The 12,588-nt window shown below is 45.1% G+C and overlaps 1 protein-coding gene across 2 annotated transcripts in view; it reads right to left on the bottom strand.

Annotated features, from left to right (window-relative positions):
• ATOSA (atos homolog A) overlaps nt 1-12,588 on the bottom strand; it is a 70,641-nt gene that overhangs the window by 38,852 nt on the left and 19,201 nt on the right. Inside the window, exons 5-8 of one of the 2 annotated variants that reach the window (XM_075345774.1) lie at nt 11,534-11,650; nt 10,010-10,089; nt 7,616-7,721; nt 2,642-2,800 (exon numbers count right to left, since the gene is read on the bottom strand). In XM_075345774.1, the coding sequence (XP_075201889.1) occupies nt 2,642-2,800; nt 7,616-7,721; nt 10,010-10,089; nt 11,534-11,650 (462 nt within the window). The remainder of the gene's footprint in view (nt 1-2,641; nt 2,801-7,615; nt 7,722-10,009; nt 10,090-11,533; nt 11,651-12,588) is intronic. The other variant, XM_075345775.1, reaches the window with a different exon arrangement.

Below are 12,588 nucleotides of genomic sequence, written 5' to 3'. Positions count from 1 at the left end.
ACCATACAGTGTAAAGTATAGCCTGTAAACATATAAACTATAATTACACTTCTGCACCAAGTGGGGCCAGCACCTGAGGTGCTGCTTACCGCCCGCTTAAAGCGGTTGTGTGGCCACCAGAATCCCTGCCTGGGTCCCCCAGAGCTTGTCTCCCCTCTGCAGCGTCCGAGGAGCTGACAGGAATGGCTGCCGGCGTCCTGAGGAGAGGAGGGAGCCGTGGGCGTGACCCAGAAAGTGCGGGAACTGGTGCCCCACTGTGCACAGTGAGGGGGGTGGAGTATGCAAAGCATGCTCCAGCCCTCAGTGCTGCCGTGCTGTACAGCGTCCCGCCCTTCCCCTGACTGGCAGGGCTGGGGGCGGGAAGAAAAAGAGACTAGGCCCAAAAGCCGGGGACTCGAGTTATAAGCGCGGCCGCCGTATAAGCGCGGTCTGCGTGGAAGTCCCCGGCGCACTAACAGTCCCAGCCGCGCCGCAGTGATAACAATGGCAGCGGCGGTCGACGCGGTAGTCCCCATACAGTAACACACTCAGCGATGCTGCAGTGTGTAATGGCACAAACGCGGTCAGCGCCGCGGTCCCCGGTGCACTAGCACACCCAGCAATGCTGGAGTGTCGCTGTGCGCAGTCCCCACGGGGACACAGAGTACCTCAAAGTAGCAGGGCCATGTCCCTGAACGATACTCGGCTCCTATCCAGCAGAGTCCTCAGGAGCTGTGGATGGAGCACGGTCTCAGTGCCTGGAGACCGATAGGATCCCACTTCACCCAGAGCCCTAAGGGGGATGGGGAAGGAAAACAGCATGTGGGCTCCAGCCTCCGTACCCGCAATGGATACCTCAACCTTAACAACACCGCCGACAAGAGTGGGGTGAGAAGGGAGCATGCTGGGGGCCCTGTTAAGGGCCCTCTTTTCTTCCATCCGACATAGTCAGCAGCTGCTGCTGACTAATCTGTGGAGCTATGCGTGCATGTCTGCCTCCTTCGCACAAAGCAAAAAACTGAGAAGCCCGTGGGAGCACGGGGGGTGTATAGGCAGAAGGGGAGGGGCTTAACACTTTTGAGTGTAATACTTTGTGCGGCCTCCGGAGGCATAGCCTATACACCCAATTGTCAATTGTCTGGGTCTCCCAATGGAGCGACAAAGAAAATAGGATTACATGATTGTTTACACAGACATCCTATAGGAAAATAGGCCAGAGTATGACCAGAATGATTAAATAATAGCCCCTGGCAGCCGATACATGCTGAATATGGACTGGGCAGCACTCATCAGGCACTGTCTGTTTGAACTCAGCAGGGTATTACTTAGAAAAATAGTAGGTTTGACTCTGAAACTCTACGTCAATAGTCAGTCACTGAGCCATGCTGTAGACTAGTAGGGCAGGCATGTCCCAATAGCTTCTCCCCCGCCAGCTGTTCAGGATTGACAGGTTTCTGCCTATAAGCGCACAGAGATTGGTTGGAGATTAGGTACGGCGCTACTGCTCAATATGCAATAAGAGATCAAAGCACTCCAGGGTATAAGGGATGATAGCGGTTTTATTCTAAGTTTCGAAGTACCTAGCACTTCATCAGGAGTAACCTCAGCAAGTTTTTCTGTGGCTTCTCCTGATGAAGTCCTAGATACTTCAAAACGCGTTGAGCATAAAACCGCTATCATTCATTATGCCATGTATTTCTTGGATATCTTTTATTGCATACTGACCAGCACACCAATATCTCCTACAACCGACCTCCAGTTTGGACTCTTTCCCACCCCACCCCCCTCCCGACGCAGCGGCAGCAACTGGATTTATATCTTGTGCCTATAAAAAGTGTTGTTATTTCTCACAATACCAAGAGAGCACTATGACATCACCAATTAATGCGGATGTCTGGATAGCACCCTTTTGGGCTCATATCCCTCCAGCTTTCCTTTCATACGTGCACATAGGCAAGGACAAGCTTTGGGGGACCCACCTGTCAGAGTAGTCTACAGCACAGCTATTAAAAGCATGTTTCTCCCCAGTGTTTCAGAGTCAAGCATACCTGGCTGACTCCATACAAACTGGACAGCATGCAGCAGATGTCAGATTCCCATTTTTTTCTAACTCATTTTATTGAAGATTATACTACATAAGGTTACATCATAGAATAAAAAGAACAGACAGCATTGCTCATTGCCAGAATCTCTATTCTCTTATGTATAAAAAAATCTGCATATTATAATTTGATTTCAGAACCTGTTCTAGACCTTTATGTATCCAGGAGGTCTTACCATTCCATCTGTGTGGATTCAGTTTAGCTTTTGTTTTTTTTTATAATCATTTTGCATTTTATTTATTTGCAATATATTATTTGCATGAGACCATCACTTTTCTTGGACCGTGGATTGTATTTAGTAGACTTTTCCCCCACATGCTTTGTTATTGAAGTTACACAATAAGGTTTCCAAATACTTAAAGTACAAAAAAAAACAAAACAAAAAAAACGAAAAAACATAGCTCAAAACTCAATAGCCATATACTCAGTTTCCATAAAATTTCTAAGCATCAGGTCACAAAACTTACCTGTTCAGGGTAAAAAAAACCACCCCAATATAATCATTGTAGTTTTAGACAAAATATGCAACATGAGGGGAAAAAAAAAAAAAGCAGTCTTACCATGTAAGGGGAAGGGGCATTGTCCTCTGAAACACTGAAGAAAGAAACTCTGACCGGCAATGTCATGTGGGTTGGACAGAATACGCCACTTGCTCCAACGTCTGCTGTAAAACCTTTAACTGTGCCCAGAGGCTCCAATCGATAATTCAAGACTGACTCCTGAAAGTGACCAAGAAAGACGGGTAAAAGGGAGATAGACAATTGAATAAGAATGGGTGTACAGTCATATGAAAAAGTTTGGGCACCCCTATTAATGTTAACCTTTTATCTTTATAACAATTTTGGTTTTTGCAACAGCTATTTCAGTTTCATATATCTAATAACTGATGGACTGAGTAATATTTCTGGATTGAAATGAGGTTTATTGTACTAACAGAAAATGTGCAATCCGCATTTAAACAAAATTTGACCGATGCAAAAGTATGGGCACCTCAACATAAAAGTGACATTAATATTTTGTAGACCCTCCTTTTGCAAAAATCACAGCCTCTAGTAATAATAATAATAATAATAATAATCTTTATTTCTATAGCGCCAACATATTCCGTAGCGCTTTACAATTCAGGAGGATCATATACAAACAAGTAACAGTTATAGAGATACAACCCTGCTCGTGAGAGCTTACAATCTACAATGAGATGGGGGGAGAGGCAAGGTTCAAGTGCTTATTTACAATGACAATCCAACCATCTCACGGAAATGGGGCTGGATAATGGTTTCCTGGACCAGTGGGCCCGAGCCTTGAGATGCCTTTGGGTGCCATGGAGTTTGATGTGGAGCTATGTTGTGAGAGGTTGTAGAGGGACTATGTGAATCGAATCTGATTAGGGAGTGTGATAGGCCGCCCTAAAAAGATGCGTCTTTAGGGTGCGTCTGAAGCTGAGTAAGTTGTGATTTGTCCTAACTTCTTGGGGTAGAGCGTTCCAGAGGGTTGGTGCAGCTCGGAAGAAGTCTTGGATCCGGGAGTGGGAGGTTCGAATTAGTGTGGATGTTAGTCGAAAGTCGCTTGCAGAGCGTAGAGAACGGGTGGACTGATAGACAGAGAGGAGGTTGGAGATGTAGGGGGGTGCTGCACTGTGGAGAGCTTTGTGGGTGAGAACAAGCAGTTTGAATTGGATCCTATGATATATGGGCAGCCAGTGCAATGACTGGCACAGAGCAGAGGCATCCGAGTAGCGGTTAGCCAGATAGGTGACCCTGGCTGCTGCATTAAGGATTGACTGTAGAGGAGAGAGTCTAGTTAGGGGGAGACCAATTAATAGAGAGTTACAGTAGTCCAAGCGAGAGTGGATCAGGGCCACGGTGAGGGTTTTTGTCGTTTCCATAGTGAGAAAGGGGCGGATTCTAGAGATGTTCTTGAGGTGCAAGCGGCAGGAGCGGGCAAGAGATTGTATGTGGGAGGTGAAGGAGAGATCAGTGTCAAGTATAACCCCCAGACAGCGGGCCTGCGGCCTAGGACTTATCGTTGTGCCACACACAGAGAGGGAGATGTCAGGTTTAAGAAGGTTGGGAGATGGAGGGAAAAGCAGAAGTTCAGTTTTGGAAAGGTTAAGTTTCAGATAGAGAGCAGACATGACATTGCAAACTGCAGTCAGGCAGTCACTTGTGTTCTGTAGTACAGCGGGGGTGAGCTCAGGGGAGGAGGTGTATAGCTGTGTGTCATCAGCATAAAGATGGTACTGAAAGCCAAATCTGCTGATGGTCTGACCAATTGGGGCAGTGTAGAGGGAGAAAAGAAGAGGGCCAAGGACTGAACCTTGAGGGACCCCAACAGTGAGAGGAAGAGGAGAAGATGTGGAGCCAGCAAATGATACACTGAATGAGCGGCCAGAAAGATAGGAAGAGAACCAGGAGAGCACAGTGTCCTTTAGGCCGATAGAATGGAGCATAGAGAGAAGGAGATGGTGGTCAACAGTGTCAAAGGCAGCAGAAAGGTCAAGAAGAATAAGCAGAGAGTGGTCACCGTTACGTTTTGCTGTCAATAGGTCATTGGTCACTTCCTGTAGCTTTTAAGGAGTTCCTGGATCCTGGATGAAGGTATATTTGACCATTCCTGTTTACAAAACAATTCCAGTTCAGTTAAGTTTGATGGTCGCCGAGCATGGACAGCCGCTTCAAATCATCCCACAGATTTTTCAATGATATTCAGGTCTGGGGACTGGGATGGCCATTCCAGAACATTGTAATTGTTCCTCTGCATGAATGCCTGAGTAGATTTGGAGCAGTGTTTTGCTGAAATATCCATCCCCTGCGTAACTTCAACTTTGTCACTGATTCTTGCACATTATTGTCAAGAATCTGCTGATACTGAGTTGAATCCATGCGACCCTCAACTTTAACAAGATTCCCGGTACCGGCATTGGCCACACAGCCCCAAAGCATGATGGAACCGCAACCAAATTTTACTGTGGGTAGCAAGTGCTTTTCTTGGAATGCCGTGTTTTTTTTTGCCTCCATGCATAACGCCTTTTTGTATGACCAAACAACTCAATATTTGTTTCATCATGTCAGATAACAGGAGAGAAGCAGGTTTGAATATCGCGCCAAACCACAGGAGTCCAGATGATGTGATAAAATTCTTCCCTTTATTTTCACAGGTCTACGCGTTTCGAGGACATGTCCGTCCTCTTCCTCAGGACAGTGTGCAGAGAATACTATAGCCATTATTGTCTCCACGCTGCAGGACTGCTGCCTTCCACGCTACATACATGCTTGCTAAGGGGTTGTGACTGGCACAACCCTACCAGGTGAGTGCTTTCATTTGCATTTACCCCATTGTGTCATACCGGGTAAGACCCTATTGCGCCTTCTCTCTCCACAGCTCCTTTTGTTTCATCATAACACAGGACCTTCTTCCAAAATGTAACTGGCTTGTCCAAATGTGCTTTTGCATACCTCAGGCGACTCTGTTTGTGGCGTTCTTGCAGAAACGGCTTCTGTCGCATCACTCTCCCATACAGCTTCTCCTTGTGAAACGTGCGCTGTATTGTTGACCGATGCACATTGAGGCCATCTGCAGCAAGATGATGCTGCAGGTTTTTGGAGGTGGTCTGTGGATTGTCCTTGACTGTGCTCACCATTCTTCTTCTCTGCCTTTCTGATATTTTTCTTGGCCTGCCACTTCTGGGCTTAACAAGAACTGTACCTGTGTTCTTCCATTTCCTTACTATGTTCCTCACAGTGGAAACTGACAGTTTAAATCTCTGAGACAACTTTTTGTATCCTTCCCCTGAACAACTATGTTGAATAATCTTTGTTGTCAGATCATTTGAGAGTTGTTTTGAGGAGCCCATGATGCCACTCTTCATAGGAGATTCAAATAGGAGAACTACTTGCAAGTGGCCACCTTAAATACCTTTTCTCATGATTGGATACACCTGCCTATGAAGTTCAAAGCTCAATAAGGTTACAAAACCAATTTAGTGCTTTAGTAAGTCAGTAAAAAGTAGTTAGGAGTGTTCAAATCAAGAAATTGATAAGGGTGCCCATACTTTTGCACCGGTCAAATTTTGTTTAAATGTGGATTGCATATTTTCTGTTAGTACAATAAACCTCATTTCAATCCAGAAATATTACTCAGTTCATCAGTTATTAGATATATGAAACTGAAATAGCTGTTGCAAAAACCCAAATTGTTATAAAGAAAAAAGGTTAACATTAATAGGGGTGCCCAAACTTTTTTGGATGGATAGATTTTTTTTTTTACTTTCTTCAGGGAGCCGCTGGCTTTCAGTCACACAGATGTGCCAATGCCACTACAGTCATTGCACAGAGCAGTAGCTGTAAGCACTCCCTGGCATCCTGACTGATAGCTGGCTCTGCCAGGTTGTGCCAGCAGCTGCCGCTCACTGCAGTGACTGTAGCCACACCAACACACCTGTATGACTGCAAGAAGGCAGCTCCCTGGAAAAATAAACCTTGTTCTCTCCCAGATGGCGCACTTTCAGTATGGCGGCCGGGCACTGTTTTGCTTAAACTGAAGATGAATCCTACATCTACAGGTTAATAATGTTAGCCCACCGGACAGGTTACCCTTATTAAAATTACAATGTAACATTTAAAAGGACACATTCAGCCTTGCATCTCAGCCATTCTATTGCGTGCACAAGGTTTTCTGCTTTAAGGCCCATATTGTGAAACCAAACCAATCCCTAGGACTGCAATAAACCTTAAAAAGGACTATCTTATTTTTTCTTATGGGCCTAAGAACTAACAATTAGTTGCCAACTACCTCCCTGTTGTGTCGAACGTCTATTTCTACAGGCACAAAGTGGTGAATGACCTCCCCTGAGAGCAATTCTGCGGCTTACAGTGACAGGTTGACAGAACAGCTGCCCCCTTCGCTCTACTGTATTGATGGGGTATTACTACAAATATCATGCTGCCTGCCAACTGGCTCCCTGCTGCACAATTGTGAGGAGTCAGCTGTCAATCAGAATGATGTCAGCAGTCATGCCCTGTCAACAAAGGAGCCTGGAAGAGGAAGAGCAGCTGTGTTTACGCTTTACCCCTTTAAAGGCACGTTATGGCATATCAAAAGTAGGAGTCCAATGGGTGCAGGTTGCATTGGCCCTCTGAGCCCCTCCCCATCAGCTCTCCATAGGAGGAGAGGACTATACATGCATGTAGCCATCTACATTGTTAATTTTAGCAGTTGTGGTAAGTCTAGCAGATCACACTTTTCTATAAACTACAATGGTGAGGCCCAGATCCAAAGTGGTTTCCTCCAACACTGCACCATTCTCCGGAGACATTTAGAAAGCAGATATGGTTACACAGTGCACCATTAGGCATTACACCATTAGATATTAGAAATTACATTTGAGTGCCACATACAATGTAGCATTTCTGTATCCAGTGGCACAGAATAGCAGCAAGGTCTGAACGTGGCCCTCAGCCTGCAGGTTATTCAGGTCTAGTCTAAAGTGATCAAAAAATTGTCAGCGTTAATTAGGATATATATAAATGAAATACCTCAAAGTTTCCAAGAAGGCTCAGACAAGGGGCCGGTGGAGCACTGCAACTTAGCTGTCTGTCTGTGAACTCTACACCATCTTCTGTCTTCTCACAGTGACGTTGTCTGTTAAGAGTAAATTGAAAGGTCAACATTATGTACAGTAAATAAAGTGGCACGTCACCTTATGGCTGGGGAACACGTTAGGCCACTTTCACATTTTGTTTTTACCAACGTTCAGTGGTCCCGTCGGAGCTTCCGTCCGAACAACCCCGCAGAACGTGTTTCGGACGCATGCGCCGACGGGGCCATTGACTATAATGGAGCAAACGGAGTCAGGGTGTGCTCTGTCTTGCACCATTTTCGGGCGTATACGCTTTCTGCAGGCGGACACACAGTTGTACCCTGCAGAAAGTGTGTACGCCCGAAAATGGTGCAAGACAGAGCACACGCCGACTCTGTCTGCTCCATTATAATCAATGGCCCCTAGTCGCATGTGTCCGAAACACGTTTTGCAGGGCTGTTCGGACAGAAGCCCCGACGGGACTAGTGAACGTAGGAAAAAACTAAATGTGAAAGCGGCCTTATAAGTAAGAATAGTGAATGATCGTGCCGAGACTACAAAATGCCATGACAACAATCTGTAGACATCCCGACCTCCTGGATGTCTTCACAACCACATTCACTATAGTTGCAATATGAGTAGTGGGATATTGTATTCTTATATTGAGTGGCCGTGTGGAGATGTCTGGATTCAGAAGGATTTGGCCATTTAAGCTCAGACTGGCATTTTTCAGTAGGTCACAGGCCATACTTACTGAAGTGTTCGGGTACGTGCACACATTCACTATATACAGCAGAAAGATCTCCAGCAAATCCTGATGTGTTGGCAGGAAAAATGCAACATCAAATACATGAGTTTTTGCAAAGTGTTTTTTGCATGAAGATTTAAATCTTCTGCAAAGCTTCAAGGAAAAAAAATAAGCAACATGTACATGAGACTTAGGCTATGTGCCCACGTAGCGTATTTTCATGCAGTTATGCTGCGTTCTGCACCGCAGCGTAACTGCATACTTTCTGCGTCCCCAGCACAATCTATGAAGATTGCGCCTCAATCCATGCCCATGTGGCATATTAGAACGCCGAAGCTCTGTGTTCTAAAAAGCAACAGGTCACTTCTTTCCTGCGCTTTGGATGCAGCCCCCGCTCTGTCTATGGGAGGGGCTGCATCCTGAGCGCATGAAATCGGCTTTTCCTTACGAACTGTTTCTGCAGTGATTTGAAGCGCACGTGTGCTGTTCAACTCGCTGCAGAAATTTCTGCAGGGACAGAACGCAACGTGGGCACATAGCCTTAAGGAATCTCATTCATTTTGCTTGGACTTTGAAATCCTTCAGGTTTTGTAACAAATCTGTGTAGGAAAAAAAACAGAGTCTAAACTGCAACATGTGCACAGACCCTTAATGTTTCATACAGCCAGGTGAATATGACGATAGCAGCTACGAGTTGGCTTCAGTGATAATGGAATGGACCAGTGCAGCAGTTATGTAGATGCTGACCACATCGTCACTCCAGGAAAGATCATACAAAATAGATCCCAGGAAGGGAGGGGTATTGTATGATAGATTAGCTACATCGTAATTATTTTAAAATAATAGTAAGGTTGGCACGACCCCTTGTACTAATTAATATTTTCATAAGCATACACAGGTCAATAATGGAGCTGTATAGTCTTATCAACACTTCATCTAGCCAGAGGAAAGCGTTGGAAAGAGGCAAAACGGCCATCGCCTGAGATATGTCTCACAAGACCTCCTTCTCTACTCCCCTCTCATCTCCTCTTCCCACCATCGCGCATCCAAGATTTCTCCCGCGCCTCCCCCATACTCTGGAATGCTCTGCCACAACACATCAGACTCTCGCCTACCTTGAAAAGCTTCAAAAGGAACCTGAAGACCCAACTCTTCCGACAAGCCTACAACCTGCCGTAACTCTCAGTCTGATACAGCGCCGCACAACCAGCTCTACCGTAACCTACTGTATCCTCACCTATCCCTTGTAGACTGTGAGCCCTCGCGGGCAGGGTCCTCTATCCTCCTGTACTAGTCTGTGCCTTGTATTGTTTATGATTATTGTACTTGTCCCTATTATGTACACCCCTTTCACATGTAAAGCGCCATGGAATTGATGGTGCTATAATAAATAATAAATAATAATAATAATATGTCCTGCAGGACATGCATATGGATTTCTGCTAATAACAGAAGCTAAAAGGTCATTGGCAAATGCTGTCCAGTTTCTGCTTTTCTCTTTTTTTTTTGCATGAGCTAAGCCTTTGTAGCTATGTTTCTGCATACAATTACATTACCAACTGAAGAACACAACGGGAAAATATTTAATAATGAATAAAATACCTTTTTGTGGATAAAACGTTAAATTGCAGTAAGGAAGTGTCCAGATCAAAATACCCCGACTGACTCTTTCTTTGTGGTACCTGGAAAAAATTCACATATTCTGTCATCTGGTAGACCTACAGCCGCTTTGCACAATTAAGAATAAACGGGCGCTCTAATATGCAAAAGGTCGTAATGTACATGAAATCTAATCCGATTTAAGGATGATTCTAAGTTTCAAAATCAGGTTTCAGGTAAAAAATAAAAAAAAATTAAGGAAGACAAATTAGAACTAAACCATTTTGTCTAATAAAGTGATAAGAACTTTGTGCACCATACATTTACATTAAATTTAGGGCAATAAAAAGGACCAGGGGGCATTCGCTAAGTGTGGAAGAAAGGAGCCTCCAGCAGCTAAATAGGAAAGGGTTCTTTACAGTTAGAGCAGTCAGACTGTGGAATGCCCTACCACAAGAGGTAGTAATGGCAGATACTATAACAGCTTTTAAAAAAAGGAGTGGATGCTTTCCTCAGCAAAAATGGCATTTGGGGGCTACAGTAATAAAGAATATATAATGGGGAACAAAGGTTGAATTTGATGGACCCAAGGTTTTTTTAATTAATGTAACATGGGTCTATCTGCTTAGTGATAATTCGACATTTAACAAAATGATAGTGTGATTCGATTTGCAGGTCCCCCGTCCATCGGCCACATAGGCAATCTGTGGGTTAACGGCATCTCTGGCTCTTCTTTTGATTAGCGACATTCTAAGCCTGCTTTCACACCTCCGGTTTTAGCAGAGCCGGCCAATCCGGCTCTAAAACCTATGCAACGGATGCGGCGACAATACCGCATCCTTCGCATAAGTTTTTTTACATACGGCCCGTCCGGTTTTTGGCGCTTGCGGCACGCTACTGAGCATGCACAGTGGGAAAAACCGCATGCGGCGGCCGGATGCGGTTTGTGCCGCAGGAGGCCGCATGCGGCGTCCATAGGCATGCATTGCAAATCGCGCCGCATTGGCCGGATGCGGCATGATGCGTTTTTTTTTGCCGGACAAAAAAACGTGCCAGGCAACGTTCCATCCGGCCGCCGCATCAGCTACATCTACAGCATGCGGCAAAAAACGGTTGCGTTTTTTCTGCAAAGCGTCGGATTGTGCCGCACAGTAAAAACCTGATGTGTGAAAGCAGCCTAAGGGAACCCATCCAGCGATAACACACTGCAGACATGGCCGATGGTCCGGGTCCTGCAAATCAATCAGCACCAACTCTGATCACAGTAGCTCACAGAAGTCCCATCTTTCTCTCCAGAAGTTTTTGGTTTAGGAAACAGTCTGGCCATTAATCCAAGCCTAGCATAGATAAATGTAACCAAACCACTGCAAGCAAGTACTGAAAAGCCTGAATATGTGTTGTGTATTGAGCTTGTTGCAGTTTAGACAACCTGGTATGATGTGTATATAGGTTTTAATAGCAGAACACTATTACAATATAACAGACAGGCTGCGGGCCCCAAGCATTTTCTTCACATCAAGAACTTACCGGACTGGAGAGTAAAGGTAAACCTGTGCAAGGGTGAAAGGCCTTGGTAGAGATCCCATCAAGAGAGTGAAAACCCTTTTTCTTCCAATTATTTGAAGGTCGCAGAGGAACAGACTTCTGGGAACACACAAGACAACATGTCAGGAACATCCATCTGCACAATACTGTAAGCCTGTACTGGTGCATTTTGAGGAGATGGGCATAGCTCAGTAAATATTACTTTTATCCTTATGATTAGTATTTATGCAGAAGCACTCAGCCTAATTTGCTACTTATTTTTTCACTGTAAGACCTGATGGCATTAGTACATATACCTTCAGAATGATAAAGTACTGTGGTACAGCTATATAAGGTTTAACACAGAGATACTCCAAAATGTGTTTACTCCCTCTAGTGTTCAAACACCTCTTACACATCCAGGTAATTTTCCTTTGACCCAGAGTAACCACAATATAGCTGACTAACGCCTGGACAATCTCTGCAGACGTAAAAGGGTCATCTCACAGCAACAAACTTTCTGTAAAGGAATCTTCTGAAACCCCAGAGATCTGCAGTCATCACCAGGAAAGCTTTGTGGCCAGCCTTGGGGTACATGGCCACGATCCGGACATGCTGCATGCTGCATTTTGCTGCATGCTTGCTCTATTCTCCTTGTGGAGAACACTCACGTCTCCGCAGCATAAATTGACATGCTGCGGCTCAAAAGCAACGCCGCAGGTCAATTTACAATGCGGAGAACAGAAGCACAGTGGGCATGGGATTTCTATAAATCCCATCCACTGTGTTTCTATTGTACAACGCAGCATTTTGCAAGCAGTAAATACATGGTGCGTCCAAAACGCTGCAAACCCTGATCGTGGGCACTCACTCTTATAATGTAGTATTACTATTAGGGTTCATCTCTGATGAAGAAGGATGCAAAACCCTTTGAAACGTGTTGGTTTTTGCACTCACTGAGAGCCCGTAGTGTGCTCTCTGACAGACCCAGTGACGTCACACTCACAACATGCGACTCCTATATAGCCGGGACACCGCCAGCCGGGGTGCACTGGTCT

Source organism: Anomaloglossus baeobatrachus, chromosome 4 (genome assembly GCF_048569485.1).
Source record: "Anomaloglossus baeobatrachus isolate aAnoBae1 chromosome 4, aAnoBae1.hap1, whole genome shotgun sequence".
Classification (NCBI taxonomy): Eukaryota; Metazoa; Chordata; class Amphibia; order Anura; family Aromobatidae; genus Anomaloglossus; species Anomaloglossus baeobatrachus.
This window is presented reverse-complemented; position numbering and strand designations above follow the sequence as displayed.